General features: G+C 46.9%; 1 protein-coding gene across 1 annotated transcript in view; it reads left to right on the forward strand.

Annotated features, from left to right (window-relative positions):
* GLB1L2 (galactosidase beta 1 like 2) overlaps window positions 1–16,605 on the forward strand; it is a 55,317-nt gene that overhangs the window by 20,097 nt on the left and 18,615 nt on the right. The window contains exons 3-8 of the mRNA XM_034754737.1: window positions 1,289–1,357; window positions 2,976–3,071; window positions 6,230–6,338; window positions 6,814–6,906; window positions 10,192–10,273; window positions 14,505–14,566. Of these exons, the coding sequence (XP_034610628.1) occupies window positions 1,289–1,357; window positions 2,976–3,071; window positions 6,230–6,338; window positions 6,814–6,906; window positions 10,192–10,273; window positions 14,505–14,566 (511 nt within the window). The remainder of the gene's footprint in view (window positions 1–1,288; window positions 1,358–2,975; window positions 3,072–6,229; window positions 6,339–6,813; window positions 6,907–10,191; window positions 10,274–14,504; window positions 14,567–16,605) is intronic.

Genomic DNA, 16,605 nt, shown 5'->3' on the forward strand with positions numbered 1-16,605 from the left:
TTCGGCCCTCAGCTGTCTTCTTTGGAGTAACATGGCTCTCGCCACTTTACGAGCTGTGCAGCCTGCTCTAGACCAATATAGTGTGGGGTCTTGAGCTGATGCTGGATTTGGGCCAGTTTAATCATGCTCTTAAACTGATACCCTCAATCCTGCATGGAACAGACAGATTGGGCTGTTGTCTTTGGGAGCCTGGGGGGTGTTGTGCAGTTTGCCCTTTGTGTTCTGTCCACAAGGAGCAAACAAGGGCCTGCTTGACTTGTGACCTCTACTTTGTTAACCACCTTCAGTTCTGCCAGTCCACAAATCTGACTCTGACCTTCTCTAAGGTTTACAATACACCTCAAGAACCTGCTCAGTTAGTCCTGGCTTTCCAGGTATGTCTGAGGGAGTCTGATGTGACTGGTCACTTAGCACTGACACAGTGGCAAAGCAGGTCCAGGCTCGCCAGTTGACATGACAATGTTTTGGAAACTGCTTCAGCCTTGGGAATGGAGAGATACCTGGACACCAAAGACTAAATTCCAAGGTGAGTCTAAACCTGTCCTTTCAGTGTGAAAGTCACAGCAACTAAGGCTACATCTACTCTACCCGCCTGAATTGGCGGGTAGAAATCGATCTCTCGGGGATCGAATTATCGCGTCGGGACGCGACAGTCGATCCCCGAATCGACGCTTGTACTCCACCAGCGCAGGTAGGAATAAGCGTCGTCGACGGGGGAGCCGCAGAGGTCGATTTGCCGCCGTCCTCACAGCGGGGTGAGTCGGCTCGGATATGTCGAATTCAGCTACACTATTCGCGTTGCTGAATTTGCGTATCTTAAATCTACCCCACCCCCCCCGTAGTGAGGACGTAGCCTTAGACTCCTTTTCATTTCATTACTTAGACTCCCACTCTCTTACCAACCTTTAACAGGCCTCCCTCCTTACTGATCCTCTGAACTTGATCCAGCAAGCCTAAGGGCGTCTGAGCTGGTGTAACTCACATACTGAAGGGCTGGAAGAAAGAAATGTAGGAAGAAAAGCATCTAACAGGAGAGTGTAAGAAGTGGGGTATAAAGACAGCCCCACCCTACTCGAACTGCTGGCTCCTCAGTGTGAAGTAACATCAACATATAGCCCTTTACACAGGTGCACAAATAGCTGTAAACATGCCTGAATCTGTTCCTGGCTAGAAGAGTGTGTGCACAAGAAGGCAGTGTATTGGGGAAGGGGGCAAAGGCCCACAGTCCTAGCCCCACTGTTCAGTGTGTGAATTCTCAATCCCCCGTTCTGACGGTCTGTGTTTTCAGGTATGTGCCATGGAACCTGCACGAAGCAGCGACTGGGAAGTTTGATTTCAGCGGAAACCTGGATCTAGAGTATGTGGTGCAATGAGTTGTGGGGAGGGTTTGTTTTGGTTTTTTACTCTATTGTTATAACTAGTTTGAGTGTAGGGGCCGGGGGGAGAGGGGGGAGGGAACAACAGGAAGAACAATGAGCTTTGTGTGTTTGAATCTTGGTTTGCACCCCAGCTGGCTTGTTGGATTTGCATGTGATTGTACTTTGAATAAAAGTACATCCCTGATCCTGTCTGGTTGTAGGTTCACTGCCTCTCCCTGAGCAATATCTTTAGGATGCAGCTTCTGTTAAGGAAGGATAAATTTGACTGCTAGAGAAGTGTTTACATAGGAATCATGTGCTGCATAGATAGTTTTATAGGGACATGTAGAGAAATGTTCAGATCGCTATCCCCTTCCCTCTCCTCACCAAATCACCACCACATCAGGCAGTCCTGGTTTGTTTAGTGCCTCCTTCCTCCTTTCTAGGGCTGCAATGAAAACTATGCTAGAAGACTGTGGTTTGACACGCTCCTTGTTTTTGGTGTCAAGGATAGTGGTCAGGAACTCCTTTCACAGTTGATTCTGGCAGGTTTCAAGGCTGGTTTGCTTGTCGAGCATGGAGAAGGATGCAGGGTTTTTTCTAAGTTTTGCTCTAGATAACATCTATAACAGGGTTCTGACACATTCCCTGATCATATCATTGAGGCAAACTCTATTGGGACCCTGATCACAGCAACCATGTTTAGTGACTGTTTTGTTGAGCATGGAGCTGTTCCCAACCCAGATATCATCTTGGGTAACCCCAATCCTGCACGATTGTAGCCTAGTGGTTTAGAACAGGTGACCGGGAGTTGGGAGAACTGGCCTGTCTCTGCCACTGACTCTGTGTGACCTTGAGCAAAGCACTCAGTCTGTTTTGTGCCTCATCTTTCTCATCTGTAAAATGGGGATGGTAGAGAAGTGCCCAGTAATAGTATCTTACTAGACACTTCTAGGTTGGAGCAGCATTTTCTAAAGTCTCAGCTATGCAAAACATCCACAAAAAGTGTGTAGTTAGCCTGTGTTTGTGTTGGGGGTTTACCTGCATGCTTGTTAAGATGTAACAGGCCCATTATAAATCTCTGTTCTCCTTCCAAAAGCCCTCCTCTCCCCATATGCTGTCTTACTCTTGCCCTTCCCCTTCCGTCCTCAGCAACAGTGAAGGTCCTCCATTGACTCTCAGCATCACCCACTGACTTTACCGTGAGTGGGAAGTGGGGGGAGAGTGGTGATTGTGCTTGGTGCCATCTGTCAAGTGGTGAATCATTTCTCTCTTCTGGGTAGAGGCCGCTCAGTTCACTCTCTGGGCAGTCTGCCTTCATGGTTAGGTCAGAAGCTCTCTGTTGTGTGGAATCAGGTGGTGGGCAGTGCCAGTTAAATGGAATAATGGTATTGCTGCCGATCATGTGACTGCATTAAGCCTCTGCGCCCACTACCGCTCTAATTTTTTGAGGCCTTTGAAACCCACTGATATGGAATCACCTCCTATTGTTGCTACATCAAACTATTTCCTTTGACTTTGCTGCCTAGACAACATGGTCATGGGTGCATTAGGAATGCACAGAAACCAGGTGTTTTTTTTAGCGAGACAATAATTAATATTGTCTGTATCTCCTAGGGCCTTCCTTACCTTGGCAGCTGAAGTTGGACTGTGGGTGATTCTGCGTCCAGGACCCTATATCTGCTCTGAATGGGAACTTGGTGGTCTTCCCAGGTAAGAGTATGCATGGTAGTCACGTGGATTTGGGTTCTTTGTTTGACTCAAATGCTCAGGCATTCAGCCCTTAACTCAAGACAAACTGTGTATATTTTGTGTTTGTAAGACCATAGGAACACACAAGCTCTCTGGGTCATGCAGCCCAGCCTCCCGCAGAGATTCAGAAATAATGTTAGGAAATGATCAAATGTTTCAGCCTGTTTATTCCAAGGAGATGGTCATGTCCCATAGCAGAAAGATTCCCACTCAGTCATTGGTCCTTTCAGAACATTACAAACAGTAGACCTGGAATTAGAATTCGGCTATGAACGGTTTGTTTTTTAAAGGCTGTGGGGTGTAATGGTTAGAGCAGAGAATTGGCATTAGGAGAGCCATGTTCTATCTCTGACTCACTGTGTGACTTAGATTTACCTTCCTTATGCTTCAGTTTTCCCATCTATAAAATACAGATAGTGATATTTGCAACTTGATGTAAGGATACATTCACCCCTGGGCTCATTTTAATAGCCCTATGGGGGGACACACGTGATGTGGATGGGAGCAATAATGTCCCATGGTTCCCTCATCCCTCTATTAGAACTTCTTTTAAAGCTTTGTCCTCCTGAGTACCTTTTTCCCCACCAACAAAACCTTCACTTACAAGCAACTCTCTAGATCTGCGAGGCTATCCTGGCCAGCGGCAGCTCCGGCTGGTTCATAAGGTGGAGTCAGCACATTTACCAGTTATCCGGCTGCCACTGCATAAGTGGAGTCTCATGTTTACAGCAGCCTGGTCATGGTAAGAGCCTCTGAGAGTCCAATCTAACCCGTAAGCACTGAGAATCTCTCCTGGTTACCAGATCCCAATGGGACAGCTGCCAAGATTCAGTCCCACTTGTTTATCTTTCCTTGTCTTGCTCACCAGAGCTTTAACCTCAGTGGAGGAGCTTGGCTCAGATGAAATTTTGGGATGATCTCTCCCCACGTTTCTCGTCTCACTTTTGCTGCAACTCACGCTCTCCCTACTCTCCGACAAAATGAGTTCAGAGTGTTTTGGCTATCTCATGCAATTAGCATAATCTTATCAGGAGACGAGTTTGATTAAGGCCCCTGGGGTATCCTTCTGCCGCGATGTGAGGCTTTTGCCTTAACACTTTGCCACAACATGCAACAAACTGTTTTGTGCAAGCCTGGGGGCCCAAGTGGCAGCAGGATGTGCTGCCGCCTGGGAATCAAAATTAAAGTAGAGTTTTGAGATTGTGGATGTCTTACAGAGATTCTCTCTTGTCCCATCCTTTCACCATCACTCATGATGCCACAGCTGCTTGTGATAACAGGAAGCAGTTGGTTAGAAATAATATTAGTCGAAAATGACAGCATTATTAGCTGATCCCAGGTCACTGTTGTAGCATATTTTGTGCTCAGAGAGCCCCTTTTGCCTGATAAAGTAAGTAATAGTATCCCCATTTTACAGTTCAGGAAACTGAGGCAAAGCATGGTTGTGACTTGGCCAGAGTCCTACAGTTGCAGAGTGGGATGTAGAACCCAATAATTCTGACTCTCAGATCCTTGCTCTTACCATTAGCCCAGGCTTTCTCCTGTAGGGACCGGCAATGAGCAGAGTTACTGAGGTTAGATTGTAATAATTCTGCAGTACACTGCGCTTGGATACACATTGATTGTTGCTTTGTTATCCCAAACAAACCAATTAAATCCTGTAAACCTGCACTAGAAGTGAAGGGACAGATCAGCTGAAAGGACGTTGTGTGTTGGGGTGGTGATTTGGAGGTGTTGGAAGCTTGGGTTAGGATGTATTTTTATGAAGGAGCATTGGTTGTAAGAATGCAGAAAACTCAAGAATACTCTTCCTCGCTGTCACTATAGACTTTGGAGATCATAGGCTGCTCTCACAATTCACCCCCACCTCTTTCTGTCAAGGGCATATTTTTTTTCCCCACTGATAGCTCAAGAATGATCCAGCTCAAAAACAAATAACCTCTTTATCTTCTGAGATATAGGGCTTAGCCCATGAGATATCATGAATGTGAATTGGAATGAGACCGAGTCTCCCAAGTGCATATTCCAAAGTACAGGGTTGACAGAGGGGTGATTAGAATCCAGAATCTTGATTTGGACTCATTAACAAATGTAAGTGGAGGTTTGCACTGTAAACATACTTAATAGGATTATGGTCGGGAAAGCGATTGTTTCTTACATGAAACATGCTCAAATGTCCCATGGGATTCCTTTGCCATTCGTGGCATAAATGTCTGTGTAATGTTGCTCTGTGCTGCTAAATAGCTGCTGTCTTCACCTCCAGGGTCTCCTCCTGCAGTCATGGGTGAAGGGATTTTAAACTCACATGCCCCTTCTGCCATAAAAGATGCTAGATAAATATAAAGTGACTGTAATTATTTGGCACATCTGCCCCTTCTGTGTCTTTGAGTCACTGCTGCTGAACCGATGGCAGAAGCAAGCATTTTCCTGTTAGCGCTGCAGAGAGCACAGAGAGCGCAAACTGGCTTCTGTTCTGCCTCTTTTATTATCCACACTAATGTCTAAACTTCTGGTGCAGGATCTTTATTATTGGGACTGATGTCTGAAACAGAGATAATCCAGCTTGACATTGAGATCCCAAATGCTTCTGCAGAACTATTGCTAGGAAAAAGCCTTTTTGACTTGGAAACTGTGTGTTTTGATCTGGGAGTGAGTTAAAGAGAGAATAAAGCAAACTTTACAATGTGTCATTTAATGAGTCACTTGAACTGCACGTTGGATGCTACAGTTAATGTGAATCCAGGGCAAAATCACTAATATCTGTGTGTGAAGGCACTGGGTAAAAGTACAGGCCATGATTATGTCCTGAGTATATCTAGCTTAGAGTCTGATACTGCCGTGTGCTTTTGGAGAGATGTAGAGTACCTTCAGCTCCCATCTAGCTCGCTGGGAGCTCAACACCTCTCAAGAAGCCCTCAGCACCTTGCAGGATGGAGCTTTTGCTGAGCCAAATGACCTAAAAATGGCAATTCTTTCTGCCTGAACTCTGTGACGTGTAAGCGAGTGGCAGTAATGCATACGGGCTGGAGCAGAAGTGGGTCCCCAATCGATTCCCTCTGCTGCTGCTTCTGCTGAACAGTTTCTGGTTGCTCTAGGATTCTCCTTCTGTTCTCTCCTAGCTGGCTACTCCAAGACCCAGAAATGCAACTGAGAACAACCTACAAGGGCTTCACGGAGGCTGTGGATGCCTATTTTGATCACTTGATGGCCAGAGTGGTCCCTCTTCAGGCAAGTAAGATGCATCACCCTCTCTTTCCAGGACTTGGCTGCTGTAAGCATTAGCGTCCACTCATGCAGCGGCAACAGGATAACTGGCAAACGTGCTGACTCCACCTTATGAACCAGTCTATACTGCAGCTGGCCATGGTAGTCTCTCAGATCTAGTGAGTTGCTTTGAAGTGGGGGCTTGGGCAATCCTAGCTCATCTTTTACTGAGTTCTGTGGAGGAGCAAGGTGCGCAGTAGAATGACGCGCCCATTAGATTACTCTCTTCCTCTCCCGCCTCCTCCCGCCCACAGCAGCGACAGTGCAGGTTTTCCCTCGCTTGGAAGGCACAGGCTTTTCCACCTTAACTGCTGAAGTGTGAGTCCCCTCTCCTCCTCGCAGACATTTGTTTCTTGAGCCCAGGGCTGGTATAACCCCACTTTCAGCTGGGTTAGAAACCATGAACCTGGTGATCAGCTTCTCCCCTGTCTCCCTACAGTACAAGAAAGGAGGCCCCATCATCGCGGTGCAGGTGGAGAATGAATATGGTTCCTACGCCAAAGACCCTCAGTACCTGACCTACATTAAAACGGTAATGTTGGCACTCCCAATCTTTCCTGTAGCAGGCACCTCCCGAGCCTGCTCTTTAGCTTCCTCCTTTCCTGCACTCCTACAAACCTCTGCTGACACCTGAGCACACCTGGAGAGCCTCAGCAGGGTCAGTGTCTGATCCAGCTAAGCTCCAATACCCGTGTCCCTGTACCAAGTGAAGTGATCCCCCCCTATATCTCGATGGGGTTGGGGTGGGGAAAGAGATCGTGTTTAACCCCTTCGCTGCAGACACTGCTGACCGTTGCACGTCCTGAGCTCTTCCCAGAAACACAGGGTTACCCACCTGGCCCTGGGCAAGGCTGTCCCCTGGCTGTGCTCATTCCCATTCTCCACACCAGAAGCAGTTTCGTGGTGGTTCTGAGGCATGCCAGATCCAGTGCCTTCCCTGAGGGAGCGGTTTCTGTGGGCCAGAGACAAGCCTCCTCTGAAACCTCTGTAATCTGCTCAGCATTGGCCAGGCAGGCTAATTTGACTAAGGCCTCCCTCATCCTCATCAAGCAGAGACTGTGCCCCAGTCTGGGCTTCTGAGCTGGGTGCAAAGAGTTGGTGTGGACTTGAGGAGGCTGTGTTACCCTGGTGGATCAGATATGAGCCATGCTGACTTGCTTACCTCTGCTGCTGGCACGATACCCATGCCAGTGCAGACAATTAACTGGGGCCACTCTATAGCTCAGAGGGTCATCTTTCCGTGAGAATCTAAAAATCCTGTTATGTATAAGAGGGAAGTTACTTGCTCAGTGTCCTGGTGTGTGTGTGTGTGTTTATTATGGGGGAGGTGTTCTGTTTTCAAATGCTTGTGCTGCAAATGTGTAAGATTCAGAGTAACTATTAAGATCTTGGGTTAGGTGGATAAAGACTGACCTCCTCCCACACATCCCTTGGCTTCAGACAGGGGGCACAGTTCTCTTTTTGCCCCTAAGACACCCCGCTCCCTAGAGTATTGTGTTTTCAGGCCCAGGTTTGCACCATCAACTCAATGTGTCCCCTGCTTTTCTGCCGTGGCATTGGCAGCTCCTGCTTTAACCTTGCAAGTATTTCAGCTCCCTGGTGCTAGAAGCCAGTTGGAGAGTTAACTGGATTAGTTCTGGCTCAGGCCATCTTATTCCTCCCAACTAGCCTGCAAGTATTCAACTGAAGGAGTCACATGGTGAGGTTCCTAATCCTCTTTGAATTATTCCCCTCCTGCGTTAACTCAGTCTTCACCTCCTTGGAGGGTTAAATATGACATGTCCTGGTTAAGAGGTTAGAAGGTTGATTTCTAGCCTGAATAAAGAATGTGAGAGCCATTTTAAAAAGTCTGTCTAGTTCACACTCCCACTTCTTATATCAAGTGATGAGCATGTAAGTAAATGGCTGTTTGGGTCCTATACCACTCTGACATGGAGGTGGCACTATTGCATTGCTCTGAGATCAGCCTTGACAATTTACCAGCACAGGTGTAAAGTCTGCTTGCTCACCTTTACCATTATGATTATGATGATGAAAGAACTAGTGATATTTCACTCACCTGTCAAAACAAATTACATGCCCCAGACAAGTGGGTGAATAGAATTTTTCAAGGCTATTTCCTTCCGGTCTAGTATTGCGTGTGACATCTCCTGTCTGAGGCTGCGTTGTCTAGTGGTTAAAGAGGAGGGACTAGGAAATCAGGACTCCCGTGTTCTGCTCTTCGCTTTGGATCAGCGTGTGGTATAGTGTTGGTGCAGAGAGACTCCTGGGTTCTGTTCCTGGCTTGGTCCCTGGGTTTTGAGTTTGATGGGCTGGTTACTTCACCTCCCTTTGCCCATCTGTGACTGTAGACTGACTAGAGTTTGTTGTTAACACGGTGCAATCATTGTAAAATTCACATTTAAATTAAAAAACATAAACAAAAAAGCCCCTTAAGTTCCCACTCTCCATCACACCCTGTCAGGTGCTACCTTTACCCCTCTGTGTCCTTGTCATGACTTTCTGTACCAGCAGCTACCTTCCTCAAGGTACATGCACATACTGCTGCTGTGATTATCTGAATACATACACCTGTGCCTGCCTTTGACTCTGTTTCTAATTCTGGTTTTCCTGTTGCACCCTGAAATCCTGTAACGCATTTCAATCTGCAGCGACTCGCTGCTTTTTTTTTTACTTGCATCCAAGTAAAATAAATAAATAAATACAAACCTAACATTAATGCAGCACTCTAGGACTATTAAATAAGTGCAAGTGAGAGAAATTCCAAAATTCCCACAGTAACTGAATTGTGCCCCACTACAAGTGTCCATTAAGATCTAAACATGATAGCGAGTGCAGTATAATGATGAACAGAGATTGGCAAAGAAACTGGAAGCAGGCCAATGTATCTCTGAAATTTGTCTCTCTAAGTTCTCAGTCATAACATTGATTTAATGTAACCTTCCTTTGTGCAATATGTAAATGTTCATCGTGTAAGTGCTTTACAGACATTAGCTAATGAATCCTTGCAGGTAACTGGTTCAGACTGATATGTATATATCCCTATTTTACTATATGGTAAAAGTAGAATGGAGAACTAAGAGAAGTCACCATTCAGAGCTTACCGTTCAGGGATTCCCTTGGCATAGTGACCTATGACCTTTGCCCAGAAATGAATGAGAGCTGTGTCCATTACTTGGTGATTCTGCTAACCCACCCTGGTCTTCTATATTAAATGGTAGGAAGGCAGACTGTTCTTCTTTGCCTCCTTCCCCTATATTGCCCTTGGAGTTGGAAGCAGCGGAATTACCAGATATGTTCAAAATATTGCCCAACAGGGATACGTAATCCTGAAATTTGGGAGGGCCAATCGGGTCAAATAAAGAATCTCACTGGGACAAAAAAATGAAGGGAGGCAGAATAGGGGGCTGTGGTAGCTTCAAAATATATATATTTCAACCACTTCTCTTCTTGTAGTAAAGTTTGACAGCATGTCAAAGGGAAGGAGCCTGCTCCCATTGAAATGAAAGGGGATTTTGCCATTAACTTCAATGAAAACAGGAATAAGATGTGGTTTGATATTTGCATAGCCCATTTTGGCCAGAAAGTAGCACAGTGCTTTATTGTGAAGTCCACAGCTGTGGCCCCAGATGAAACTTCCTCCATTTCTTTGGATGGACGAAAAATAGTTTTGGAAGCGTCCCGGGTAGGTGGTCTGTCCCCTATCTTCCTCCCTCCACCCCGAAGAAAGATGATTCTGAACTGTACCTCCTTAGTGTGCCGGTGAAATGGTACATTCAGGTCCCAGCACAATGATTTTTTTTTTTTTTTAATGTAGGCCCTGTTAGACAGAGGGATTGTGGAACTGTTGATGACTTCTGACAACAGGGATGGACTGTCCGCTGGCTACGTGGAAGGAGGTATGTGGCATTGCCATCGTTTTCAAGGGGAAAAGTTAAAGCTACTCTTCTAGTCTGGAATGGTGGAAAAGATTGATGCCTTAAATGAGGGGAGGTGCATTTCCTTAGGTACAGCTTTATTAATTTTTGTGTTGCGTTAGCTCGTAGGAGCACAAGTCGAGGACTAGGGCCCCGTTGTGCTAGATGTTGTACAAACAGAGCGAAAAGGGAGTCCCAAAGAGCTTCGTGCACACTCATTTTCAGTGTCTGACTGGGATATGGATGGCAGCAGAGGGGCACCATGGCTATACAACCCATTGAAGCACTGAGGAGCTCTATAGCACTTTCCAGACAATGTGGAGGAGTCGAGGGCTGATAGGGATGAACAGCTTGGATATAATAAGGTTTAGCCATATATAGCTACCTCGTCCTGTTGGGTGAGGGGCATCTGCAACTTCCATTAGAGTTCTTCGGAAGATGTAAGAGAATCAGATACCAAGAGGTGTTGAGCGAAGAGGTTGAAATTGCGGTCAATGCTAAAAATACTGCCCTAGTTATTTATTTCAATTTAACACATTAAAAATGCCTACATGTAAGCGCTAGTTACCCTAACAATTATTAAAAGTGCGATCGCCTTTTGTTAGGATTTTGGATTTTAGGTTCAAAGTCAGAAGGCCTCATTAAAAGCTAAAATGGGAGACTGAAATTTACCATTCTGAGAGGGTTGAAAATAGTTTGTGGAGGAGCAGGCTGGCTAGCCGTGGGTTACTGTGGTGTCTGTGCGCTTGTCCCTAGAGCGTGGAGCTTTTGTGGTGCGAAGAGGAGTGGGGAGGAACAAGTTGACTTTTGTGGTATAAATCACATAAAAAATCAATCCTCCTAACGAGCTATAATCTCCCTGAAAATAACTCCTAGAAACCCAGTTTAGCACCTAGCCATACAGAAACCCAAGTGCATGAGCTCCGGTTTCTGTGTTCTGCATTTGATGGTGTTACAGTATCGTATTGAGATGTTGCTTTTTCCGTGCCTGATCCTGCAGCTAGCCCTTAATCACTTCACTATTGACATCAGCGGGGCTACCCACCTGAGTAATGATTACTCACCTGTGTAACGGTTTGCAGGTCCCAGGGCTATGTTAGTCACAGGTAAGGCAGCGAGTCTTTCACTGAGGTCACGGACTCCATGACTTTCCAGGCCCTCCGTGACTTCTGCAGCGGCAGGTGTGGCTGACCCTAGGGCTGCCCTAGCAGCTGGGCCGGCCTGGGGCCAGCCACACTGGCCGCTGCTCAGGCAGCCCCAGAGCAGCAGTCCAGGAGCAGCGGCAAGGCCCCGGGCCACCCCTCCCCCCCCCGAGCAGCAGCAGCAGCAGGGTCCCAGACCACCCCCCCCCCCCCCCCCCCGTAGTGGCACGCTGGAGTCTCCCCCACCCACTCCCAGAGCAGCAGGAGTGCCCCCCCTACACCCAGCAACTATGATTTAGTCAGGGGTATTTTTAGTAAAAGTCACAGCCAGGTCACGGACTGTGACTTTTTGTTTATTGCCCGTGACCTGTCCATGACTTTTACTAAAAATACCCGTAGCTAAATCATAGCCTTAGTCACAAATGCTGCTGAAGTTCAGTCCAGAGAGAACTGCATGGAGATCACACAATAAAAGTGATCTTTGCTCTTACGTTTTAAATAAATATATAAGGAGGCGGGGGGGATGCATTCTTGGTGTAACTCTGAAGCTTGTCGAGTTGCACCCCGACTTAATGTAGCCTGTTCCAATTTTCCTTTCAACTGCAGCAGTTTCCAGTCTTGTCCACACAGGGTCACTCTCTCCCTGCCAGTGAGCTCAGCATTTGGAAGGGGTGGGGGTGGAAATCCCCTTTTTAGCACTCTGTGCCTTCCCTGGGAATGTTTACTGCCTTGGAGTTTTCTCTCGTGCGGAGTTGTCTTTTTGAGAGGGCTTTGATACCAATTCGCCTTTTAGATGTCATAACAATCTGCTCATTAGAGTCAACATGTCAAGTAATCAGGAACGCGGAATAACTAGGGCTTCAAGTGATGCTGCAGCAGCAGCAAGGTGGCTGAAAGCACAAAAGGGAAGGTAATAGAATCTGCTGTAGAAATAGGCAGAAAGATGAGAGGAGAAACTGCGGTCATGAGGCTGGAGAGGAGTATAAAGCCATGGTCCTGAGGCCTGGTTCACTCTTCTTGTCAGTGGAGGCTTGGTTTCCTTTTAAAATGTGTGCATGATTCCCATTCATGCTAGTGGCTGACAGGTGCCTTACAGAGAAGAATATCCATTATGGAAGGGCATCTGCCCCAGGGTGTCATAGCCAGTCTGGTAGTTCTCTCCTAGCCCCTACTCTGTGGCTATAAAGGGCCGTGCTGGCAGCAGAATCAGTACAGTGGTGGGAGCAAGGCTTCTCGTGGTGTGCATCCCCTCCATACCCATGGACATAGCATATGCCATATGTTGCAGCTCTCTGGGGGTAGCATTGAAGCCTGTAGCTCGCTGTCTATGGATCCATCAGCCATCGACCTGGGCTAAGGAAGGAGGTGCAAGAGCTGCAGAGGCTCCTTGAACCCTGAGGCTTGCGTGGCAAAGCTTCAGTACTTCTCCACAGGCTGGAGTAGGGTAAAGTATCTCCCGCACAGCAATTCCCAGCATCCAACCCAGTTCATCAGGCAGGGAGATGATCTGTTACAATTTTCACCAAGGGGGTAGACACGGGGCTGTGGGTGGCTGTTATTGGGCCATCCTAGCAAAAGCTGCCTCTTGTACTCCCTGAAGATGGGAGGTGCTTTGGACAGGGAAGGAGAGTTTCCAGAGAACCTAGTTAGCTAGCTCACCATTATATCTTGGTTAGCTCTGTCGCTCCCCAGTGTCTTTGATAGCTGCTCAGCAATATATTGCTAATTCCTAGTGGACTGGTGGCCTCTTCCCATATAAACTACCATCACACTCTGCACTAATTGGCAACCTTGTTGGCAGTCTTGACAGTGAACCTAAGGGCTAAATGGGCCACAGAATCCAAACTCCTGGTCCCTCCAGGTCAGGACTGAAGTGCACTAGGGTGGGATGTGTGTAAACCTTACCCTGCTGCTGCCCATGGTTTACTTGATCTGAGGCTTTGGGCTTGATTTTGTTCTCCCACCAGTTTCAGTGGAGTTCTTGATTTGCACTGAAAGCAATACTGGGCACCTCGTCTCCAGGGCTTTCAACCAGTGCGTTCCACCAGCAGTAAACTCATGTTTTGTTCTTGCAAAAGAAATGACTTACTCATCTGTACCAAAGTCTCAGGGTTTGCACATTGGTTACAGAAATCTGTGAAAATCAAGGTAAAAATGGTGAAATGCTGGCTCTGCCTCTTGTAAATATTCTGTTTGAATCATTGTGCTTGACCGAACAGGGGCTGGAGCTGATGCCCGCTCTCTTTTAGATTATTGTGGAATAATGTACTTCTGTATTAGCGCTACTTGTACCACTGCTCCTTACATCGCCGAGCTCTTGGACTGGAGAGTCTTAAATGTCAGGCAAGGGCAAGAGAAGAGTTAAGGGTTCTTCCCACCACAGCCCCTGCTGTGTTGAGGAATATTGGTTACTGGGCAGCGGTGTACGCTGTTCCAAAGACAGGTCCTTGTCAAAGAGCTATGTGCACTAGTTCTCCTGGACTATGTAGTGCCTTTCACCCAGCATGCAATGAGCATAATCTAGCTGTCGGCTTGTTTCCGGTGAAACACGGGTGTGTCTCCCTGCTGAGATGTAGACTTTAATTGGGAGATCTATCCAGCTCATTCGTATTGCGGTTTCTGAATCCCTGCTCTTGTTCACCTACCCCCACAGAACCGTTAAGCTGTAAGCTTCTGCCAGGGATAGAGTATCCTGCAGCAAAAGCCTGGGAGATCAGAATTGCCTCCAGATACGATTTCTAATAACAACAGTTCTCCTTTGTGGTGCCTTTCATCCAAGGATCTCCAAGTGCTTTACGGACACTAATTAAGCCTTGGGATACCCCATGAGGTGGGCTATTCATTGAAGTCCACAAGCTGAGAACCTTCATGGTAGGTCAGGACTTGGATCGGAGACCTCCAAGGAGCACCCAGGTGTGCTGCAGGATGTTGTGTTAATGATTCAGTAATTGGCTTATTTTCCCTCTGAGTTGGTGATGGGTTGATGCCCCATCCTGGTATATGGAAACATTCCATCAGTTGAGGGGATTGATTACTTTTCAGCACTACTGAAGACTCTTCTTTCTCAACAGTTTTGGCCACTCTTAACTTTCAGAAGGATTCCAGCTTCCTGGACTATCTGGACACAGTACAGGTAAGATGAGAAGATGTGTCTTTGTTCAGCCTATTCTTATCATTGAAACAGTGGCATCCAAGCACTGATACCTTGCTTTTGTGGTGGATGCTCCAGGCTCTCCTTCCCTTAGGGCCAAATCCCTTTGAAGTCAATGGAAAGTTTCCCATTGATTTCAGTGGAAGTTGGATGGGATCTTAATGAGGCTGCACCCCAATGCTCACTTACTGCTTGCTTTCCCGTATGGTTGTGGAGCTTGGCTAGTGTTTGCAACCTGGGATCTATCTTTGGGAAAGCTGAGGGATAGCGTGTATGCCATTGCATCAGAATTTCTACAGCTGAGGTCTGGCTCTGGTATAATAGAGAGAGAGAGAGAGAGGCTGCAGATCAAGCTCTGAATTTTGAATGCCTCAAAGATGATGGATGTTTGGATCTAAGGTTCTGGTTCAGCCCATTATAGGTGAATCCTAATTTCATAATATTCATGGATACTCATGAAATTGGAGGATTGGGCAGCTGGGAGCTTCAGAACTCCTAAGAGTTTAGTTTCAGCCTCCCAGGGATTAGATGTTCAGGACAGAAGCCCACAGCTTTTCAAGAGCACAGCTGCAGTCATTGCAACCCTGAGGGGGGACAGCCAACCTCCAGGTTACTGAGAATATGGAAAACGTGGGTAGCACTGTATAAAAAGGTACAGGCTGTTTGCAAAATGCAGATTTAGATATGGGTTGGGTATTCAACAGCCAGCCCTCCGCTTTCCCTGTTGTTAAATTATATGGTGTTTGGATAGCGGGGCACTAGTCCAGCTGCATCTCGAGGAAATGGCATGGTGGGAATGAGTGTGGTGCAAAAGCAAGATGCTGAGATGTCCCCGATAGACTTGCTACATCACAAAGCCACCAGTGACATGTGATTAAATTATCCCCCCTGCCCAGATTGAATTTGCAGCATGAGGTCTGTGTTTGTCTGTCCTTTTTAGTGCTTAACAGATTCGAACGTCTGGTAATTCCTTTTTCTAATATTGAGTGATCGATTAAACAATTAAAGTGAACAAGTTTTGGCAGGAGAAGGCAGGACTCCACAGCGGCCTATCTGGCAAGCGTGTCCGTCACAGCCATAACCGAGTGCCTCTTGCTTACTGGTGGGGAGAGGGGATGGCATTCTGAAGTGTTCTGCTGGTGGAGCCCTTGGGATCTGTGAGCAGATTTACTATTTCCAGGTCCTGATCTGACTCCCCTCACCTGGGATTCCGTTGTTCCATGACATACGCAGCTATTGATCCACTGAAGAGAGGCCAGAATAATTTCACTTTGGCAGCAGGGAGTTGGGCCTGACTGCTTTGGCAGCATTCCTAGTCTCCACGTTCTCTCTGCTTCTGAGTATTAATGTGCAGGTACCACTGGATCTCGGAACTGGAGACCTTATTACCTGCAGCTTGAGGGCTCTTTATGCAAGTGGAAATAGCCTGATACTTGTGGTTTCCTTTAAAGAGGATTGTGCTGTTCCGCCTGACCCACAGGAGCCTGGGCATTGGTCTGTTCCTGGCTTGAAATACCTTCTCTACTGTCCTGTAAAGGTTAATTGTTGCCAGCTATCTCAGAAAGCCAGAAATCTTATCCCCTCAAGTGTTTGTTAATGGGGAGGTGATGGGAAGGTTCTTTGGACTCGTACTAAATATCCGAGGGATTAAGGGTAATTTAAAGTTTAAATTCCCTGTGTATACATTTTTTTTTTTTTTTTTTGGGGTGGACTAAGTGTTTCTTAAACCAAGTGAATTCACAGAGTGAAGGCTCCTTCTGTTTGCCAAGCTGCTTGGTTCACACACAGTCACAGCCATGTCGAGATCAGGATAAAAATAAAAGTCTTGTGCCTATGACACAGCCCGCCAAGTCAGGGTCAGGCTGAGCAACGTCTTTTCAGAAGTATTTAATCATCGGGGGGCTAGTGAGCTGCCAATCAGGCTGTGCTGCGCTGCAGCCCCTGCGGTGGGGCCAGTGCACAGTAATAGAGGTTTCGGTCTCCTCTGGTAAAGCAAATTCAACACGGCAGCTCATTACAGC

This window comes from Trachemys scripta, chromosome 21 (assembly GCF_013100865.1).
Source record: "Trachemys scripta elegans isolate TJP31775 chromosome 21, CAS_Tse_1.0, whole genome shotgun sequence".
Taxonomy (NCBI): domain Eukaryota; kingdom Metazoa; phylum Chordata; order Testudines; family Emydidae; genus Trachemys; species Trachemys scripta.